At 42.2% G+C, this 20691-nt stretch overlaps 2 protein-coding genes across 3 annotated transcripts; one reads left to right on the top strand and one right to left on the bottom strand.

Moving 5' to 3' along the window:
• The first annotated feature begins 998 nt into the window (after positions 1-998).
• eif4g2a (eukaryotic translation initiation factor 4, gamma 2a) lies at positions 999-7806 on the top strand. The gene is made up of 21 exons (XM_012873006.3): positions 999-1180; positions 2295-2401; positions 2523-2579; positions 2780-2905; positions 3024-3126; positions 3210-3341; positions 3431-3497; positions 3577-3728; positions 3834-3944; positions 4032-4214; positions 4292-4427; positions 4517-4680; positions 4775-4882; positions 4965-5069; positions 5159-5254; positions 5337-5552; positions 5641-5899; positions 5990-6194; positions 6302-6510; positions 6597-6718; positions 6825-7806. Exons 8-21 carry the CDS (start codon positions 3645-3647, stop codon positions 6888-6890), a joined length of 2064 nt encoding a protein of 687 aa, XP_012728460.1. The 5' UTR covers positions 999-1180; positions 2295-2401; positions 2523-2579; positions 2780-2905; positions 3024-3126; positions 3210-3341; positions 3431-3497; positions 3577-3644; the 3' UTR covers positions 6891-7806.
• A 1252-nt stretch (positions 7807-9058) lies between these two features.
• On the bottom strand, positions 9059-20462 carry ctr9 (CTR9 homolog, Paf1/RNA polymerase II complex component). 2 transcript variants are annotated; one of them, XM_021321761.2, is made up of 23 exons: positions 20305-20462; positions 18770-18868; positions 18402-18641; positions 18204-18321; positions 18034-18123; positions 16568-16824; positions 16360-16467; positions 16030-16266; positions 15721-15939; positions 15421-15604; positions 14953-15041; positions 14683-14868; positions 13321-13408; positions 13090-13238; positions 12881-12997; positions 12645-12790; positions 12477-12548; positions 11319-11454; positions 10566-10715; positions 10320-10465; positions 10145-10241; positions 9772-9884; positions 9059-9687 (listed from the first exon to the last, which is right to left on the bottom strand). In XM_021321761.2, exons 1-23 carry the CDS (start codon positions 20347-20349, stop codon positions 9312-9314), a joined length of 3462 nt encoding a protein of 1153 aa, XP_021177436.2. In that variant the 5' UTR covers positions 20350-20462; the 3' UTR covers positions 9059-9311. The 2 variants fall into 2 exon arrangements, with proteins under 2 accessions (XP_021177436.2, XP_012728491.2); XM_012873037.3 differs by having other exon boundaries at positions 9059-9684; positions 20305-20461.
• Between the last annotated feature and the right edge of the window lie 229 nt (positions 20463-20691).

The following is a 20691-nucleotide window of genomic DNA, read 5'->3' as shown; positions in this document are numbered from 1 at the left end:
GTTGTGGGTTGGGAGCACAATGGGGTGTACTGTCAGCAAAGAAAGCAAAGAAAGAGAACAAAGTTAGTCATAGAAAAACTTGCAAATACTGCATAAATGGAGTGCAAATACAGGAAATATGACAGAGAGAGGAATTGAAAGGTGGCTCTGCCCTCCTGCAGTTTAAAACTATTCAAGCATAAATGTAAAGAGGTATTTCCAAGCGTTATAAAAAACATAAAGTTTAAAGACAAGTGTCTGCCTAATGATACCTAGCAGCTTATTCCATAGTAAAGGTGCCTAATAACCAAGATTAACTGTCTTATTTTAGATATTCTAGGAACCACAAACATGAAACTACAAGTCCTTTAATACATAATCGAGTCTGGTCTTTAAGCAATTTTAGGTTAGGGGAATGATTGTATATTCTTTTGTCAGTGTCATCAAAAATCAGCAAAAATTAAACTTAGCTCAGAAAAGGAACAAAATCAGGTTTTGGCAGACTATTTCTTGGTTCTAAAATAACTAAAAAAAAACCTTGTAGGTCTATCATAGTAAAGCCTGTTTATCCACACTTAAATGTTGCCCACAATAGTACGGAAAATGCACTTTATATCGAAATAACTACTTTCCAACATTCTGAGATTTATCACGCAGATGCATTGTTCCTGCAAAGAAATAATGGACCAAACATGAATGTCCCTACGTTTTTCTTTACGTTTAGATAAATAAGATATGTAATCTTTCACTATTTATTTTTGTACATCCTGTACAGACTGACAGTAGTCCAGCCCAGAAGTGCACGCGCAAATTTGAACAGCAGCAACGTGTAATTTTCTACTTCTTGCAGCAATTATTGCTTTATTTTCAGTATTTGTGATAGAAACACTAATAAGACAAAACAAAATTGAAGAAGCAACGAAATGTTGCGAAATGTTCAAGGCAGTGCGGAACGTGACGTCGCTCTGGACGATGACGTTTGAGGTAGCTTGCCATACAAAATGGGTCCTCCGCGTGACGCGCAGGACCAGTTCATCCTTTCCTCGTAGTCGCATCTCAGCTTGTTGGCTTCCCGAATATTACCCTTACGCAACCGATTGGCGCCACGACAGCTTTTTGAACCCTTATTTTTTTTATTTGCCTTTATTTTCTCTCTACTTGTCAACCAGACAAGACTTACGCTGCCGTTCCTTTTGTAAAGGTAAGTTCTGTCCGTTTACCTCGCCTAGTTTTACGTTAGCTTAACCCAGGGCCGGAGTAGGAAGTTAGCCGAGGTTATGTAGTTCATGGAAGGGTGGAAATACTTCGCTGTATCTTCATATGTAGCTAAAATGACATAGTTGACGATATAAATGTGATATACTCGTTTAACATAACATAAATTGTCCACACTGTGGCAGATGGTTGAGAGCTAACGGCTTGTTAGCCATTAGCTCTCTGTTAGCTAACCCCCAAGATGTCGCTGCCTGGACTTCCGGTGTTAGAACAAAGACCTCATAAAACCAGCTGATGGGGAATTTTTTTCCTTCCCCCCAACAGCTGATTCTCCTCTTTTTATTACGATGTTGTTAAAACGACAATTTTAATAGTTTTAAAATTTTATGTAGCTTGACAAATAAAGCATATAATTGGGAAAAACTAGTGGCTGTCGCTTATTGTTTGCTTATGGTTTGTTGTTAGGGTCCTTTTGAGTTTTTAGGTGAAAGGAATAACTTCGTTCGACAAAGCTGAAACTTTCAAAAGATAACCCGATCGTCGTAGGTGTTTAAAGAGCACGGGAAGGTCAAAGCGGCTCATTTTTTGCACTTAAATATCGAAGTGCGTCTGCAGTGACGCACATTAAAAGTAGATTTGATAAGACGGCCTGAGACCGAGGTTGTATCGCTAGGTTTCTGTCGAAGTTGCCGAGCGCATTTTCAGCTCTTCGTGGCATTGTTGAACTGAACTGGTCTACTTGGGTCGAGCAGTCTGGTTCTGGCCATTAAACGAGCGGCGGTAGTGCTCAAGGGTCGGGATTCAAGGCTTGGTTGACGATGACGTGATCTTTTGCATCGAGAAGGAACAGGGCGACGTTACGCCATCGTCTTGTTTTTTGTTCCAGTTTCGGGCTAAGTTAGCATGCTAGCTCTCCTGCTGGCTCACACACGTGTTGCCGCTCACGCGCTCCCCATTCTCTGGCAAATATCGGGTTTAAAACGCTCGTAGAAAGAACACATTTCCGTTTTTACATGTAACAAATGACAAGAAATCGAGAAATGACTTTTTTTTTATTGTTGTTTTTAGCACTTTGTTAAGCTGTTTGTGTCTCCCTCCAGGTCGGTTTTTTTCCTTCCCCACACTTTGCTTAATTCTTTACAAAAATTCTTTGCCAAGCCGCCAAAGTGGAGAGTGTCGTCGCACCAGGGGGACCTTCTCGTTTCAGGTACACTCCGTTAATATCGAGTTAGCTCACCCTCTGTTCAACCTAAAAAGTGTGTAAAGCCTGCGTTTCTATGATGTTGAACTGTATTTTTTCTCTCTCTCTCTCTCTTTGATTTTTACAGTGTGGGGGGAGGAGGTGGGGGTGCACCTCAGCACTATCCCAAGTCTGTCTGCAACAGGTGACTCTTCTGTTCTGCATCTTTTCCTGTTTTTGTTGCAAAAGGAAGCATATTCATAATTTCATGCCACATTTTTTTTTACTTGAAACAAACATTTGACATGTAGACGTAATAAGAATCAGTCGCTGCATCAAAAGCAAAATGGATATTGTTCTGTTGCCGTTGTCATCCTGACTTTGTTTCTTTTTTTCCTGTAATAGCGAGTTCCTGGGGAAGACCCCAGGTCCTGGCGTTCAGAGATGGATTCCTTCACGAAACACTAGACGAGATGCCAATTCCTCCAGCGAGAAAGGAGAACATGATGCAATCTTCAGGAAAGTAAGAGGGTAAGTTGGCATCAGATTTAAAAAAAATAATAATATAAAAAAACTTGCAAATTATAGGTACATCATGTTGGGTAGGCTTTTTGGAATGTGTTTTTTAAAGACATCTTTTGCTTCTCAGGATACTTAATAAGCTGACCCCTGAAAAGTTTGACAAACTTTGCCTGGAGCTCCTCAATGTGGGTTTGGATTCAAAAGTTGTCCTAAAAGGAGTTGTTTTGTTGGTGAGTGTTCTTGTTCATTTTAATAAAGTATTTTATGATGTGCTACACTGGTGGTATGTAATCTTTTGCTATATTTACTTTAGATTGTTGACAAGGCCCTTGAAGAGCCCAAATACAGCCAACTTTATGCTCAACTATGTCTTCGCCTGGCAGAGGATGCACCAAACTTTGAGGGCCCATCAGCAGAAAGTCCAGGAAATCACAAGCTTAATACTGTAGGTATTTTTTTTTTTAAAACACGATTTAGACTTGTATGTTTGCAGGTGTGTCTGGGATTTCCCCTTATATCTTTTCTTCTTTGCAGACCTTTAGAAGGCTTCTGATTTCTAAACTTCAAGATGAATTCGAAAACCGTGCCAAGAATGTTGATGGTGAGAATTTAATTTCTTTTTTTAAATACATGGCTGTTAGTAAACTTGTTCTTCCATTAACACGAACTTCTGTCTGTAGTCTTTGACAAACATGACAACCCGCTCACCTCCGAAGAGGAGGAGCAGCGCGCTATTGCAAAGATCAAGATGCTGGGTAACATCAAATTCATCGGGGAACTTGGCAAACTCAATCTCATCCACGAATCCATTCTCCACAAGTGCATCAAAACAGTAAGTTTTATATGGTGCAATGCTTCTTGTGTTTTCTTATTTCTAAAATCAGGTGGCTGTGTAAGGAATCTAACGTTGGGGCTCTTTTTTTTTAAATGTTTTAAGCTTTTGGAGAAGAAGAAGAGAGTCCAACTTAAGGATATGGGTGAAGATTTGGAATGCCTCTGTCAAATAATGAAAACTGTGGGGCCCAAAATTGATCATGTAAAGGCTAGGGTGAGTGAAGTCACACACGTCTAACCGCGACATCGGGTTTCCTCGTCTTTAAAAGTTGTGTTGAAAGATGTGAATTTCTCTCTCTAGTCCCTGATTGATCAGTACTTCACACGCATGCGATCCTTAATGAACAACAAGGAATTGCCGTCAAGGATTCGCTTCCTGCTGCAGAACATGGTGGAGCTGCGGGATAATCACTGGGTTCCTCGCAAAGCTTATGTGGACAACGGACCGAAGACCATCAACCAAGTTCGCCATGATGCAGTAAAGGTTGGTCACCGTCAGCTGTTGGCTCAGGGGCTTCGTTGTTTTTCCACAAACTAACTGGGTGTGTCGCTGCTTTTTAGGATTTGGGTGTGTTCATCCCACAATCCGATGGGATGAGGAACGACTTCTTCCCAGACCATAACTCCTTCCTGCCAACAAGGAGATGTGAGCGGGAACCTCTTGGTGGGCTGGCTGACATGTTTGGACAACTTCCAGGTGTGTTGGCCATTTGTTCCCTGTTAGAAACATTCACTACCAACTGGAGCCATTCAAATATCTAACGTAAATGCTCCTGTTTTGAGCAGGGATTAGCATTGGAACTGGTCCAGGAGTGATTCAAGACCATTACTCCCCCACCATGAGTCGTCATCGTGCGAGCCCGCTGTTCAATGGCCATATGGGAAATGGCAATGCTTCACACCAGCCTCAGTTTGAACCAGGAGTCAAACAGTTCACAAAGCCAAATCAGGTAAGCCTTGTAGCTTTCCTTGTTTAACATTTAATTCCCATTCATGGTGTTGAGCTCTTGTTAATTATTTAAACCTTTTCTTTTCTTTTTAAAGGGGCAGAATTCACCAGTTTTCAGCCATAAACAGAATCACTCAGCGCAAGCACAGTCCAAGGATATGGCTCCAAGGTTCAGCAAGAAAGGAAAACTCAACGCTGATGAGGTACTGACACTTTGGCGTGCAGGTATAACATTTTCAACTGGGATTAAGTTTAAAACCATAACTTGTTGTAATCGTCTTACAGATCAGTCTGAGGCCAGCTCAGTCCTTCATCTTGAGTAAAAACCAAGTGCCAAAGCTGCAGCCACAGATGACTTTTATGCCTCAATCAGGTTCTCCGATTGGACAGGTAACTTCCTGTTTTCTTTCTATAAAGCAACATGGTGCCATAATGCTGCACGTTGCACACCTTGATTTATTTTTGTCTTTGTCTCACAGCTCGGCCTCAAAAATAACCCTCCTCCAATCCAGGAAAAGCCAGCAAAGTCCAACAAAAAGGCTCCACCGACTAAAGAAGAGTTGCAAAAAATGACGGTAAGTCTCTCGTGGTTCAAAGCTCTACTTCCTTCCTGTAAAATGTCACGTCATGCTAAAGCTCTCAACGTCTTGGTTTTAGGACACACTGATGACGGACTATCTGAACGGCAAAAACATCGACGAGGCTGTGAGCGCTGCGAAGGAGATGAAAGCTCCCAAGTACTTTCTATCTGAGATGCTGAACAAGATAATCGTGTTCTCACTCGAGCGGTCAGATGAAGATAAGGAAAACGCCAGCAAACTGATCCATGCTCTGGCCACAGAGGGTCTCATCAGTCGCGATAATCTCCTACCTGTGAGTGTCTGTTAACCCTAAACTTGGTGCTTGCTCAGTCAGCTGAGTGTTAAACGGTTAACATGAACTTCCTTTTATCTCTTTGTAGGCCTTCCTGCATATTCTGGACCAGGGTCCTAAGATCGAGGAAGAAATCCCTCTGGTGAAATCGTACCTGGCACAGTTTGCTGCTCGCGCTATAATTGCTGAGCTGGTCAGCGTCGACGACCTGGCTCACCAGCTGGAGAACGGCGCCCACTTCCCCTTCTTCCTGCTCTGCCTGCAGCAGATGGTCAAGCTGAAGGACCGCGACTGGCTGGCCGAGCTGTTCCAGCAGAGCAAGGTCAACATGCAGAAGATGCTCCCTGGTACGCTGATCCTCCCCCACACTTATCTCCTGTTTGTTTACATGCAAGTGAAGTTATTTCGCAGTTGACGGCGTATTTGTTTGTGAGCAGAAATCGACCAGAACAAGGACAGGATGTTGGAGATTCTGGAGGGCAAGGGTCTCGGCTTTTTGTTCCCACTGATGAAACTGGAGAAGGAGCTGCTGAAGCAGATCAAAGTGGACCCCTCACCACAGTCCATCTACAAGTGGATCAAAGACAACATCTCTCCCAGACTTCACACCGATAAAGGCTTCGTCAATATCCTCGTGACCAGGTACCCCTCACAACAATGCTCCTGATGAAGTAGCTGCTTGTTTTCTGGGCTTTTGTGAAATCAGAGGAGCTTAATTTGACGGCTTTTCCATTTCCCCCCCCCCTCAGCCTCCTGCAGTACATTGCTTATGAGATCAACCCGGACGACGACGAGGAGCAGCTGGCAGCGCCCAGCAAGGAGCAGCTGGATGATGAGAAGCAGCTGCTGCTGTCTTTCAAGCCGGTCCTGCAGAAGTTCCTCCACGATCACATTAACCTGCAAGTCAGCGCGCTCTATGCCCTGCAGGTCCACTGCAACACCAAGAGTTTCCCCAAAGGTTGGCTCATTTTATTCATTTTTGAGTGCTTTAAGTGTGTTTTATGTTGGATGCTTGTTCTCTAACTCTTTACTGTTTTCCTTCAGGCATGTTGCTGCGCTACTTTGTGAACCTTTATGACATGGAAATAGTTGAAGAAGAAGCCTTCCTCTCATGGAAAGAAGACATCACAGAAGAGTTTCCTGGAAAGGGGAAAGCATTATTTCAGGTCATTTGAATCAGAACTCTGTAGCTGATACTCTAATCAGGAATTTTAGAATTTTGTTGTTGTCTAGAATTTAATCGCTGATTTTTAAATTTCCTTCTTCATGCAGGTGAACCAATGGCTGACCTGGCTGGAGACAGCTGAGGAGGAGGAGTCAGAGGAAGAAGATTACTGAGGAAAAACTAACCCAAAGCCATGTTTTCACACAGCAATGCGTTCTATGTATTTTTATCTTGTCCTTTTTTTTTTTTTTTTTTTTTTTTTTTTTAGTTGCAATTGTTACAACTCCATAGCAAAATGTTTAGCCAAATCAAACTGGCATCATCGTCTCACTGTACGTACGTCCTAGAGTTACTGTCCTTGTCCTGCAGCGACGTTTTGTGCATTTCAATCATCTGAAGCTCATTTCTAAGAGTAGACAGTGTTTATAAGGAAAATGTGTCGATCGGCCTGCTTTGTTACCCTTTTACTTCTAGTAAGTTACAAGCACGACTTCCTTAAACTGTTTACAAAAAGAGCAATGTTTTTCCTTTATTGGTTAAAATTCAGCTTAAGATGCACTTTGCTTAACATTTTGAGTTGTTGCAATAGTCACATGTATTCTCCTTGATTTGTTTTAATCGGTTGGGTTATTATGGGCCTTTTTAATTAGCTTAAATTCTTCTCAAAGGTAATCTTAAATAAACAGTTATGGTCAAGCTTACTTGCACATTTATGATCTCGTTCACATTAAGCTGAATAAATCAAGATCTTTTTAATGTATGGAACGTTTTTTCTTTCCTAGAATGAATCGGTGTGGCCTTTTTTTTTCTTTTTAATTTATCAGTTCGTATAGATATACCTCTAAAGTGTCTGACTATACTTGAATGTCCTGATTTTGACATTTGTACGGCTAGAGCGGAGTTAACCATGCTGCAGCTGTTAACCACTTGTGGAAAATTTTACATCCGTTTGCAATATTTCTAAAGTCTTTTTAACCTGAAATCCTGAAGAATGTACTGTATGTGTACACTTGCGCCTTTAAATGTCACGAGTGCTAGAAGTTTAGTGTACAACTACAGCTCAATCTTAAATAAAGTTTGACTGTTTAATTCTTTGCCCCCCCCTTTTTTTTTTTTTTTTTTTTTTTTCTTTTTTCTTTTCTCCCCACTTTAAGACCAGGGGCCTGTTCTTCGTACATTGCTTAAAACATCCGAGATCAAATGAGACATCCATGATTTCATCCGGTTAATCATGATCCGGCTAATTGGGTTCTTCGAACACCTGTTTATGATTAGTATGGCTGGATTGAGAACTGCGCGTTCATGCGTTTAAAAGGGGAAATGTATCGATAGTAGAAACAATGATCAGCAACGCTGCTATTGGCTGTTCAGCATGGACAAAGAACGCCCAGTTTTTCTCCCAGCAGAACAAGAGCTTTTAATGGAAGGTTATGCCGAATTTGAGTCATTAATTAAAACACCTCAAAGTCTACTAAAGCCAGGAGAGAGGGCTGGCAAAAAGCAGCAGACAAATTAATGCGTAAATACTGTCCATGGTAGATGTTTCTATCACTTTCTACAGTATGAATTTTTGCATTTTAATCTCATTTACTTTAATATCAGAGCCTCCACGGGACCCACTAGAACATGGGGACAAGTAAAAGTGAAATACAAGAATATTCTACAAAACGGTAGCCTTTATTATATTTTATTTTAAAAAGCCTCTTATGGCAACAGATCCAATATCGGTGTCATTCCTTAGACACTGGAAGTAAAGGACGCGTGCAAACTGGGAATTTTAACATTCTTTATCCATAAAAAATTAAATTCTTCCTTTTCCAAGTCATCCACAGTTTATACGGTAAAACTGTATTGCTCCTTGTCTAGATAATCCATCCATAGTTTTTTCTAATACAATATACGGCTCGACAGGAAGCAAGCCTTTCAAAGTAAAACTAAACTTCACATTAAAATAGCCTGAACAAATCTTGCTGAATATGATAAAAATAAAAAGCTTTTTACACTGTCGCGCTGCACTAAAGGATCCTCTCTATTGCGCAATACACAATTGATTAAAAACTCTAGAAATTATTCTTGCACCTTCCACATGGCTACAACAGACTTCCCTATCTCCTCTGCTTATAAAGCTGCGATCTAATCCTGTTTACATGAAATAAGCCTGCTTTCGAGCAGGTTTAAGCTGGCGCACATGTTGCTATGACAAGTGCAGGATGTCTTTCGAAGAACCAAACGATCCAAGATCATGACAAATCGTCAATCAAATCCAGCTAACTGAGTTAGCGACGTACGAAGAACGGACCCCAGTAGTGCAAACCCTGGAAAATTAAAAGAAACTTGTGGGTTTCAGATTTAATCCATTTTAATGTTTTCAAAGTTTTATTTACATCAATCTGTGACCTGTTTGGGGTCAGTTTCCTCCTGCACAGTAAGCAAATCTCAGGTTATCAAAGGGAACCATTCTGTCTTAAACCATTACATTTAATTACAACTGTGCGCCGATTCATTCTAATAAAAAAAAAGTCCAGCAAGACAAAGCACTGAAACACACTGAAGAGAACTGAAACAAAAATATTCAGCAACACGAGTCAGGTGACCTAATCACTATCGTCGTTGTTGGACCCCTCCGGTTCTGACCCGTTATCAGAGCGCCGTGGGGAGCCTTCGTTGTCTGATCCAGCCTCGGAGCCCCGGTCTGACGCCGGAGCAGGCGAAGCCGGCCTCGACTCATCCGATCCCGACTGGCTCCTCTTGCTCTCGTTGTCGGACTGTTCCGAGTCGGACTGCCGCTGCACCCTCCTCTTCTTCACGGGACGGTCGCTGCCCGACTCGTCGTCCGAGCCGACGGAGCGTCGAGGGCTGCCCGCCTCGCTGCCTGAGCGGTTCCGCCCGCCGTCTGACTCGCTGTCGGACGCTATGCGCTTCCTGTGGCCGCCCTCGTCTTCAGATCCTGAGCCGCTGTCTCTGTTCCTGTTGGGGAAAAATGATGATGATGATGAGTTGGTGAGCGTTTCGTTTGCTCATCTTCACACGGCTTTTCCTGCTTTAGCCACTTGCCTGTCTTCGGCTATCTTCAGTCCGTCCTCGTCTGACGAGGATTCAGAGGATGAGATGATGGCCTTGGACTTGATCTTCCCTTTGAGGGATGGTGGCATGCGCTCAGGCTGGGGCTAAAATGACAAATCTTAACGTCAGAACTTCCCAAACATTTTTATCTTGACATTCAAAATATAAAATACAAAACACTTCTCTATGATTTCCTGGCATTTTAAGCATAAGACTAAAGATTGAAAAGAATGATGAATACATTTAGACAGTAGGATATGGATTAAAGTCAGGAAATAAAAGTATTTTCTCTATACTTCTCCAGGATTAAACCCCGTACGACGTTTAAAGATTTATAATCCCGATGAAAGACAACAAAAAGCACCTTTTCAATCCTCTTGCGTCCTTCTTTGGGTTTGCGCTGCTTTTTGGGTCGAGACGATCCCTCCTCGTCGTCGCTGTCGTCTCCTCCTTTTGCGGGTCTGACAGAAAAGAAAAGTTTATTCCACCCGATCCACCTTCATCGTCGCTGAAGAATTAGAACCGTGTAGCAGCTCCACCTCCTCCTCTTCTTCTTTTTCTTCTCGCCTTCCTCGCCATCTTCCTGTTCACTGCCGCTGCTCTGTCTCTTCTTCTTCTTTTTCACCGGAAGGTCCTCGTCGGAGTCGTCATTGACGAAGTCATCCACGTCGCCTCCTTTCTTACGCTTAGAGACGGGGGAAAAAACATAATCATAGGACCGATCAACAACAAACAGAGCAACTCCAATGCAGCGTTAGAGGAGTAATGTGCTGGAGAGTGCTTACACGGCCGCCGCCTCCTCCCTTCTTCTTGTCTTTGGCCGATTCTTTCGGTCCATCCACGAACGTCAGCAAGTTCTTGGTCTTCTCCACAAACAGCGCTCTCTGCTCCAGGAGCTTCTTCTGCTCCTCCGCTTCTCTTTTCTGCCGTTCTTCCTACATGTTCAGAGTTAACGAGCGTCAATAAATGAAAACGCAAAGACAACGAAACGGGCCGGTACGACGGTAAAGTAGGGCTGGACGATAATTCAATTATAATTTGTGTGTTATATATATATATATATATATATATATATAATTGAATCGATCGATAGACGTCTATCGATGATAGAAAAAAGGGTCAATAAAAAATTCAATAGAATAACGTTTTTCCTAGAATAACGTTTTTCCTTCCTTTTGCATTCTGGCCATGTAGATTAATACTAAATCCTCTCAACCAATCACAAAAGCAGACCCAGGGGCCAAGCTCCGCCCCCTTCAAAGAGTTCAGAGAGCACACTATTTCCTTATTTTTTTTTTTTAAACTTGCAGTTTTGGTAAAAAGTTGGTTGAATAAAGGGTTGATCTGAAATTCAGTGTTTGTGTGTTCTGCATCTAAAAGTAGGTCATAAAGCAACAGCATCAAAAGGACAGCGCTACACTTAAACTATATGTTTTGAATTTTGTTCATAACTATCGATATCGATCAATGATTTCTATTTTATGAATATGCCTTTTTTTTATGTATCTTCCAGCCCTACGGTCAAGCTCGACTGATACCTGTTCCTTCAGCATCTGCTGGCGCAGCAGGTCCCTCTCTTGCTCCTGTTTGGCACGAAGCTCCTTCTCCTCCTCGTCCTGCTTTCTGGCTCGGGCCACGTGGTACTGAGCCTGGCTCAGCAGGTCCGAGCACTGCCTGGATCCCCACAACAAGGACACATTTAACTAGAGGGCTACGCACAGCCAGCTGCTGTTAGCCGGTACCAGAAACGCAGAGAAATGTAAGCGTCGCGATCCCAAGTCATGGCAAACCAATTAGGAAGAAAGTCGTCAGGGTCCAAAAATTATTTGTTTCGTGCAAGTCTGGGTTCAAGATTTTTAGAAAAACATTGATTAAACTAAGTCCCTTTAACGGCCCGTTTATCGTTGAGCTGGCAGCCTACGGCGTAGGGCTGCACAATTAATCGCATTTTCAATATAATCGCAATTTAAAAAAAATGCAATTTCCAAATCGCAGAGGTCAGGAATTTTTGGCTATGTAACAATTAGTGAATCAGACGTCCTTTAGTGTCAGTAATATGTTTAAAGTGGGTTTGCCTCCACATGGAAGGATAGAGAGCTGCAGCAGTGAGATAATCTAATTTTATTACTTGTTTTAGAGTTTGTATAATCAAACTGTGTTACCAGAAACTTTCAGGAATCTCACCATAACATTAAGTTCTGGTCAATAAGTTTAATACATAGAGTGGTTTGTTGGTTGCACTTTATGTTCAACAAGGATTGATGTCCAAATCAATGAAAAGCTGTTCTATTGAATAATATTCTGATTAATTTAAATAGTCCATGTTTACAGACATCTTTATCTACAGCCGATTTTTGTTGCTTGTGGTTAAAGCAGAGAAAAGTCAAAATCAAATCGCAGTTTTGGTTGAAATATACCATAGGCAGAACACAATCATTTCTGCTCCGAGTTCAAACGCAGCGGCTCTTTTAGCACCTGATCTGCACAGCGATGAAGCAGATCGATTGGTTTTTGTATATGTTTAAAAAGACATGATAAATTAAACTGAAAAAGAAAAATCGCATTAAATCACATTATTAAGATATAAAACCGCAATTAGATTATTTTCTAAAATCATTCAGCCCTACCACGGCGTCATGAGATCACACGTCTATTCTCAAATAGGCGACAGAGATCGGATCGCCCGTCTGTCTTACCTGGCCTCCGACGCTGCGAGAGCGAGGTCAAATCTCATCTTGTCCCCAGCTTTGCTGAGGTAGCTGAAATATCTGTGGGAGGAGGAGGAGGAGGGCCACGTGAAGACGAAGCTCAGTAATCAGTGAGAGGAGCAATCTGGAAGGTGGAGGGGAGCAATCATGAAATACCTGTGGGCCAGTTCGAGCTCTTTCACGGCGCTGAGGACAGCCTTCAGGTTGCTCTTCTCGTCTTTCAGCACAAGGGTGGCGAGTCTCTGCAGCACCAGAGCCACGTTGAACATCAGCACCGTGTCGCTGGGCGCCACATGCCGGGCCTTTTGGGGGGGGGCACACGTCACAAAACGCGGTCAATCCTCTCTGAGCCTTTCGGGGTTTAAGAAAGCAGCTTTCATCTTTGCCCTTACCTTCAGCAGCATCTGCTTGCACTCCTGGAGCTTCCCACATTTGAAGAGCGCTCTCGCCAGATAGAGCAGCACCTCTGTGTTCTGGTATTTGTAAAACTTCTTCAGGCAGTTTTCGTACTGTAAAGCCAGGAGGGAGGATGAGCTCAGCAATTCCCCGGGGGGAAAGAGGAAACAAAAGCCGGAGTCTTTGAGCCTAATCGGCCTCTTACCATCTGCACGGCGCTGATGTACTGCTTCTGCTCCACGTAGATGTGAGCCAGGTTCAGCCAGACGTCACTGATTTCTGCCGTGGCCTCCCTCACCTGAGCGAACACGTCGCGCGCCTCTCGGAAATAACCCTTGTGAGCGAGCACGGCCCCTGGAGAGAGATGCGTTTCCTGTTTAGATGTACGGGGAGTCAACGCTACGCAGAGAACACAAAAACACGAGGCGGTAATCACCGATCCCGTTGGCAGCGTAGAGGTTTTTGGCATCGTTACGCAGGACTTGTTTGTATATCGCCAAGGCTCGGTCCTGGTGTCGCTTTTCCTGTAAAGGCGAGAACATTAAGACTAATTAGGCGTCATTTCCTCTTGGACACAAAGCAGGACTTTGTTCGAACGCCTGAAATTGAATTTGCACCTCCTGACTTTAGACGTGTTGGGACGATTATTAATAGATCAAACTTCACCAGAACAAACGTTAGCAGTCAGGAACAAACAACAAACATGTTGAGACAGATTTACACGACGCAACGTAGCCTGAGACACGTGATCAGCCAGGAGGCGTCAGGGCGCACAGTAATTAATACCACTCAGGTTTGTGACATTGAATGTTGTTTTTTCTCCCATTTCTATGTTAATTTGACCAAAAATGGGTAAATAAAACAGACAAGTTATGAAAGTACATAAAAATGTAAATAAAATAAATAAATTACAAATCAGAGCTTAACCAATCAGGGTTTTCTTGGCCAATATCAGAATCTGACCTGCTAATTTTCACCAGTTCTGGTACTCTTAAATTCAATCAAAAGGAGAGGCCAAAATTATTGCCATTTATGTAATAAAGCATGTAATTTACCATTAATCAGTTTTCTATTTAACTAAAATAAAAAAATAAAACACATCATAGCACATGGTTTGGGCTGATGTGTTATTGTTCAACCTGACAATCACCAGATTCACGACCAGTAAAGGGGGGGAATTGGCTAATAGAGAGGTGCATCTAAAATAAATATTTTTAGTGCTTAAGCCTAAAGTAATAGATTTTAATTTGTATATTTGCCAGTAATAGGGGTAAATAATGTCAAATACCTGCAAATCCTAAATACATACTTCTTTTTGCCAATCACATTTATGACTTTTGGAAAAAGAAATTTAATTAAACCACATATACTGCAAAAAGAGAACTAAAAATAAGTAACACTTTCTTAAAATGAATGTATTTGCCTTTGATTTGAGCAGGTAAATAAGATTATTTGCCAACGGAATGAGTATTTTTATCCCTGAAATAAGATAATTAGATATACAGCACTTGAAACTAAGATGATGGAGATGAATTGTTCTTATTTTAGGTGCAAAAATCTTATTCCATTGGCAAATAGTCTTATATACCTACTCAAATCAATGGCAAATATATTTATTTTAAGAAAATTTTACTTATTTTTAGTTCTATTTTTGCAGTGTATATACACAATTCAAAAAAAGCTCACAAACTGTAGAGCATCATTAGAAAAATCAGACTAACAACAGGAAAAGAAAAAACTTCTAGTTCGAGACTTTGCAGCATCTCTGCCGTCATAAATGGGTCCGCTCTGGTGGTACCTTCTCCCTGTCTCTGGTGGGCTGGTGCAGCGTCTGCAGCCACACGTTACCCAGAGCCAGCATGGAGTACGTGTCGTTCTGCGTGGACGGCTGCTTCAGGATCCGCTCAAACTTCTTCTGACCCGGCCCCCACTCCTGTTTGGCCAAGTGCAGATTTCCGATGAGCGACCAGGCGTCTGGGTGATCCTGCATCAAAGACAAACCCGGTCAGATCACATCCGGGGGTTTTCCCATAGAACAACGTCACAGCGCCAAACCAGCAGGCTGTACCTGATTAATCTGCAGGGCTTCTTTAAACCAATCAGACGCTTCATAGAAGTTTCCCTTGTCGCGAGCCATCGCTCCAAGACGCAAATAACCTGCAGGTTGACGAACGGACAAAACGCTTTTGTCCAGAGTACAACCAGCGTAAAACAACCTTCACACTGCAAAAACGGATCTAAAAATAAGTAAAATGTTCTTAAAGTTAATGTATTTATCCTTGATTTGAGCAGGTAAATAAGATTATCTGCCAATGGAATGAGTATTTTGATCCCTAAAATAAGATAATCAGACATCCTGCACTTGAAATAAGAGGATGGAGATGAATTGTTCCTATTTTAAGTGCAAAAACCTTATTCTATTGGCAAATCATCTTATTTACCTGCTCAAATCAAGGACAAATACACTCATTTTAAGAACATTTAACCTATTTTTAGTTCTGTTTTTGCCGTGCAGTACTTGTTGATGAACTCTTACAGTCCACGTAGTTGGGATGCTCTCTCAGGATGTTTTTGTAGAGTTTCTCGGCTTCGTGGAATTCACACATGGCCTCGTACAAACGGGCCAGGTTGTAAGACGTGGTGACAGAAATGGCGTTGTAGTAATGCTCGTCGTGCTCTCCCTCCGCTTTGGCTCGGTCCAGGGACGCAAGGAAATATTTCTGTTGGGAGGCGAGCGAGGGCACAGAAATGTCAGAGTTCTGGACACCTTGTTTGATAACAAGTTGGATTTAAATTGATCTTTTATACGGTTAATGTGGCATGGGTAGGTGGCTACCTTAGCTTCCCCCAGGTTGCCCAGTCTGAAGTGCAGAGCCCCCAGGTTGTTGAGGATCTCGGGGGGAACGTCGGCCTGCACCTTCTCCTGGAGGATGCGGGTGGCCGTGCCGTAAGCCGACAGCGCACCCTGGATGTCGGTCTGCTCCAAGATCTGGGCCAACTCGATCCACGCCTCCACGTCATCCGGGTACTGCTCCGTCACCTTCTTCAGGTGGCCCTGGGGAGCAGAGATCAAACCGTTTTAAAACAACTGGCACGATCGCTTTTACCACACGCAGAGGAAGACTGGGACGGGCCGGAGATCTACTTTGGCGATGTCTCTCTTTTCCTGATCGTCGGACGTGGCGTAGAGGGATCCCAGGATTTTCATTGTTTCGTAGTTGTTTGGGTAGGCCTTCAAAACCTTTTCGAAGCACTGCGCCGCGTTCTCCTTGTCCCTACGATACACGTACATCTGTCCCAGGCCGAAGAAGGGCAGCACGAAGGTGGAGGAGGCGAACTGCGTGGCCTGGTAGTAATACTGAAACGCCTGGTCATAGTCCTCCTGAAGAAAAAAAAACAAACAAAGATTTATATTTAAGCACAGCCGGCTCTGAACATACTGAAACCTGTAAGGCGGTCTGGGTGGCAGCCTCACCTGGACGTGAAATGAGCGCGCCAACTGATAGCAGCTCTCAGCCTGCATGGCCTCAACCTCTGTGTTGTGGAAAGCATGCAGGGCAAGATGCTGGACTTTACTGTAGTCCTGAAAGAGACACAGGAGGTACGCCGATCAGCTAAACGACGCAGCTTCAGGGTGGTGTCGTTACTCCGGAAAAAAAAACAAAAAAACAAGAAAAGTGTACCTTTTTGAAGAAGAAGTGGTTGGCGAGGTGGTTGAGCACCATGGGGTTGCTGGGGTCGATGGTGTAAGCCCGTGACAGGAGCTGCACCCCGTTCTTTATAGATTCTGAATCTTTGTTGTTGAGCTCCAGAACCGCCAGACCCACCAGCGCTCCGACACACTTGGAGTTCAGCTCCAGGGCTCGGCCGAACGCCAGACGGGCCTTCTCCAGTTTATTGAGCTTGACGAAGCAGTGACCCATCCCCAGTCGGACTTCAGCTAAAACGAGACACGAGCCAAGGTTTAGGAAACGTTACCAACATGTCTGAACCCCGAACCCCAGGTAGAGAGTTGATCTGAAGCAAGTTCAACATTTGGAGATTGCTTTAAATGAACGAGTGCGTAAAGGCAGACGCACAAGGGAAGAACTGATCAGTCAAACGTTCATTTTAAAACATCCTTTCTCCCTAAACCATCCAGTCTTCCCCACTGGTCAGCTCATCCTTCTCTGTAGCAGGTCCCCAACTCTGCTGTGATCTGCTGCGGCACATAAAGGCAGCCGTCCTCTCGGGCCGTTCTGCAAATCTCTTTTAAAAAGACATTTTCTCTCTGGCTTTTGATACTTTTTGTCCAGGTTTGAACTTCGCTGGTTCTACTGGTGTCATCTTGCATTTATCCGTACAGCTCCCGTGTTTGTTTAAAGTGCCTAATGAACAAATAAAGTTGAAAGACACGGTTCCAGGTGTGGTAAAGTTGTTCTTTATGGCTCGAGGACTGAAGCTTAGGTGAATAGTTTTGTTGCAGCCATTTGCGAACTTGTGTTCCCTCGTCTTTCCACATTTTGAAGAGCGGCTTAAGGAAATGTGCCTTCGTCAAGTCACATTTACGCGGCAGGAAAACAGGAAGTGATGTCACTAATTAGACTCCCTGATCCATTCTTAAAAATGTTAAAAGTCTGTTAGAATTTATATATGATTGTAACAAGCAGAATTAGAACAATAATTTATAATAAAAGAACCCAAATTAAAAGGTTAGACTTGTCTTTTTTTTTTCGGTCTTAGATTATGTTAATGAAAACATTAATTTACTCAAAGACCTGTTATCAGCTGTTGAAGTTTAATACATATTAATGTAATAATTACAGATGCTGGTTGATATATTTCTATGTATTAGAGATACTACAGAATATTTCCTATAATATATTTTAATCTAGAAAAATGATCAGGAAAACAATCAGTCTTTAACAACACTGTCAGCAGATAAGTTCAATCAATTTTATGTAAAGATAAAATATGTAACAGTTGAGACTAAAAAAAAAAAAGCTTCCTATCCTAGGTCAAACCGCTCTGTCTCAACCTTTTTATGGTTAAACCAATTAGGAAGCAGAAATCCAGACTGATGAAGCTGCTACATGAGCAGCAGAGGTACCATAATTATAACGTAACGTCATTGCTACTGAATGACTGAACGATAACGTAACATGTTTACCTGGGCAGCCAGGGTTTGTTCGTAAAGCCTTCTTGTAGTACGCCAGCGCTCCTTTGTAGTCCTTCTTATTGAAGGAGATGCAGGCCTTCCCTGTTAAGCAACACTGTTAATATTTTTTATTCATTCATCACAGTAATCGAGTTGAACCTCTCCACTTTCATCCAGTTTACCAAGCAAAGCAGGGATGTTATTGGTGGACTGGTTGAGCACAAAGTGGAACTGAGCATCAGCCTGGTCCATCTTGTCTCCCTCCAGCAGGCAGAAACAGGCTCGTCCCAACAAATGGTTCTGGTTCAGATGACACGTCATATTACCGGCACGCTCACAAACATCGGTGCTACAGCAGCTCTGCGATGAAGCTCTCCTACCTGATCGTACATGATGATCTTATCTGCCATGGTGTACAGCAGAGTGGCCTGCGTGATGAGCTCCTTCTTGGCATCTTTGTTCTTCTCTTTACGAGCCTGCTGGACGTAGTAAGCTGCTAACGTGTCCAAGCAGGTCATCTGGTCCTTCTCGTGGTCTCTGTAGTCCAGGTTTCCATCGATGCGCGCTGCCTCCAACAGCTTGACAAAATCCTCCGTTTTGCCCTGCTTGTAGTACTCCAACTGGGGGGGAAAAAAACAAAATAAAATTACATCTATAATGCTTTATTCTACACAACGTACAGCTAAAATAATTACTTAGTTGCACGTTTGACATAAAGCAATCCTTTCAGGTGAAAGAAGTGACTCACCGCCAAAGCGATCCATATGTGCAGCTGTGTATGTTCCTGCTTCAAGATGCTGATGACCTCGTCTCCCTCCGGCAGCTGGTCGAAGTCGAGCTCGATAACCTGCACAGCACAATTTGTTAGCCGCGATACCAAGGAGATCAGATCTCACCCCCATCGCTCGAGGCCAACCTGATAAAGTTCGTACTCTGCCATTGAGCCATACGCTGTGGCAGGAAGTGTAATAAGTATGAATGTGATGCGATGTTTATGGATTTTACATTTATACAGCAGCCAGTGTTTGTAATCAAGACAAAAAGTTAATCTGATCTAAATATGGCGTTACAGATGGGTGACCAGGGTCAGTAGAAAGATTGTGATTATAACAACATTTATATATTAGTGCATCAATTATTATTCATGAAGGCGATCAGTTTGACAACTGAGTCTTTACTAACAACGGATAGATAGATAGATAGATAGATAGATAGATAGATAGATAGATAGATAGATAGATAGATAGATAGATAGATAGATAGATAGATAGATAGATAGATAGATAGATAGATAGATAGATAGATAGATAGATAGATAGATAGATAGATAGATAGATAGATAGATAGATAGATAGATAGATAGATAGATAGAAAACAAACCATAAACCAAATATAGCAAAAAAAATATTAAATAAGCTTTTAAGGCTTGGGGAAGTTAACAGAACATAAATATTAGTTAATTTTTTCTCTGACCAGAGGGGCTCTTTACAAACTTTCCAAAGAGCTAAGTTACATGTTTGAGTGTTTCATGCATCCTTTTTTTTTGCTGGTTTGCGCTGGAAAACGACCACAAAAGCAAATGAAACCAGCACACAATGAGAGTCTCATACTCGCCCACGTCTAGTCAAGCGATCACTGTTTGGCACATTTATTTGTTTATACTCACATTGTTAATGTTAGGCTGTATGTTTTATTTACATCAGCGTAGTATTCCATTTGAATCTTTTTTTTCTCCACATTTATTTATCTTGATTCACAAAACTTTACTTTTTAGAACTTTTACGTAGCATAAGAATTAAAATTATATTTACCACTAACTATAAAAAAGCAAATGTGTGGATTTAAAATGCCAAATATGTGTGGTATTTAGTTTAAATCAAATCCACACTGATTTAGAGTTTATTAACTTGTTGGTCGCAGAAGCTGTGGATTTAAACATAAAGCATCTAAGACACAGAAAGCTTTCTTTAAAGTTGTTGAGAACTAATGCACTGGCAGGTAACATCACAGGCTGTTAAAAGCAAACTGGAGATTATTTTCTAGAAGGAATCTGCTCATATTTTCGAGTTCTATCTGTATACGGCGTTTAAATTGTTTAATGCTCCGATTCGGTTGCAAATATTAAAATTTAACGTAAAGCTGCCAAATTAATGCCAAGGCTAAGATTAGCGCTGAGTTCAAGATAGCTTCGGTTAGCACCAGCTGCTAACATAACAGCAAGGTTCACTTAGAAACATTCGCAACAACAAAAAAAGAAACATATAAAAAAAATATATATTTTACCTCATCTGTGTCCCGCAACGGGATCTCAATGGAGCCCCTAGACATATTTAATTCAGAAGGTAAATCCCTCTTAAACTAGTTGTGTGTGTTGAAATCGAGTGCAAAACATCCACTCCGCTGTTCGCTAGCAGCTAGTAGCGGATGGTGTCACCGGAATTAAGTCCGACTAGATTAATAGGGAACCAAAATGTCAGGTTCCTTATTTGAAGTGCGCTCGCGTAAACTCCGACACACTATATTAATAATAACTAACCAGAGACGATAATTATTAAAAGTCGCCCTTCGTAATGTCAGGAATAATTTAGTATTGTTTTATTTATTTGTATTAATGGAACTGTTGTTTAGAAACTCAGCTCGATTCGATGGATTCTGCATCATCTGTCCACC

This window comes from Fundulus heteroclitus, unplaced genomic scaffold (genome assembly GCF_011125445.2).
Source record: "Fundulus heteroclitus isolate FHET01 unplaced genomic scaffold, MU-UCD_Fhet_4.1 scaffold_38, whole genome shotgun sequence".
Classification (NCBI taxonomy): Eukaryota; Metazoa; Chordata; class Actinopteri; order Cyprinodontiformes; family Fundulidae; genus Fundulus; species Fundulus heteroclitus.
The sequence above is the reverse complement of the archived record's forward strand: the minus strand, read 5'-3'. Positions and strand labels throughout refer to the sequence as shown.

What these genes read in the sequence shown, in the direction of transcription:
- eif4g2a (XM_012873006.3), top strand. Translation starts at nt 3,645, where the DNA reads ATGCTGGGTAACATCAAATTCATCGGGGAACTTGGCAAACTCAATCTC. An exon ending in AAGAGTTGCAAAAAATGACG is followed by an intron (nt 5,255 to 5,336) that starts GTAAGTCTCTCG and finishes TCTTGGTTTTAG; the next exon opens with GACACACTGATGACGGACTA. An exon ending in CATGCAGAAGATGCTCCCTG is followed by an intron (nt 5,900 to 5,989) that starts GTACGCTGATCC and finishes GTTTGTGAGCAG; the next exon opens with AAATCGACCAGAACAAGGAC.
- ctr9 (XM_021321761.2), bottom strand. Translation starts at nt 20,349, where the DNA reads ATGTCTAGGGGCTCCATTGAGATCCCGTTGCGGGACACAGATGAG. An exon ending in AGCAGATGCTGAAGGAACAG is followed by an intron (nt 10,716 to 11,318) that starts GTATCAGTCGAG and finishes CTGAACATGTAG; the next exon opens with GAAGAACGGCAGAAAAGAGA. An exon ending in AAAAAGAAGAAGAGGAGGAG is followed by an intron (nt 10,242 to 10,319) that starts GTGGAGCTGCTA and finishes CTTTTCTGTCAG; the next exon opens with ACCCGCAAAAGGAGGAGACG.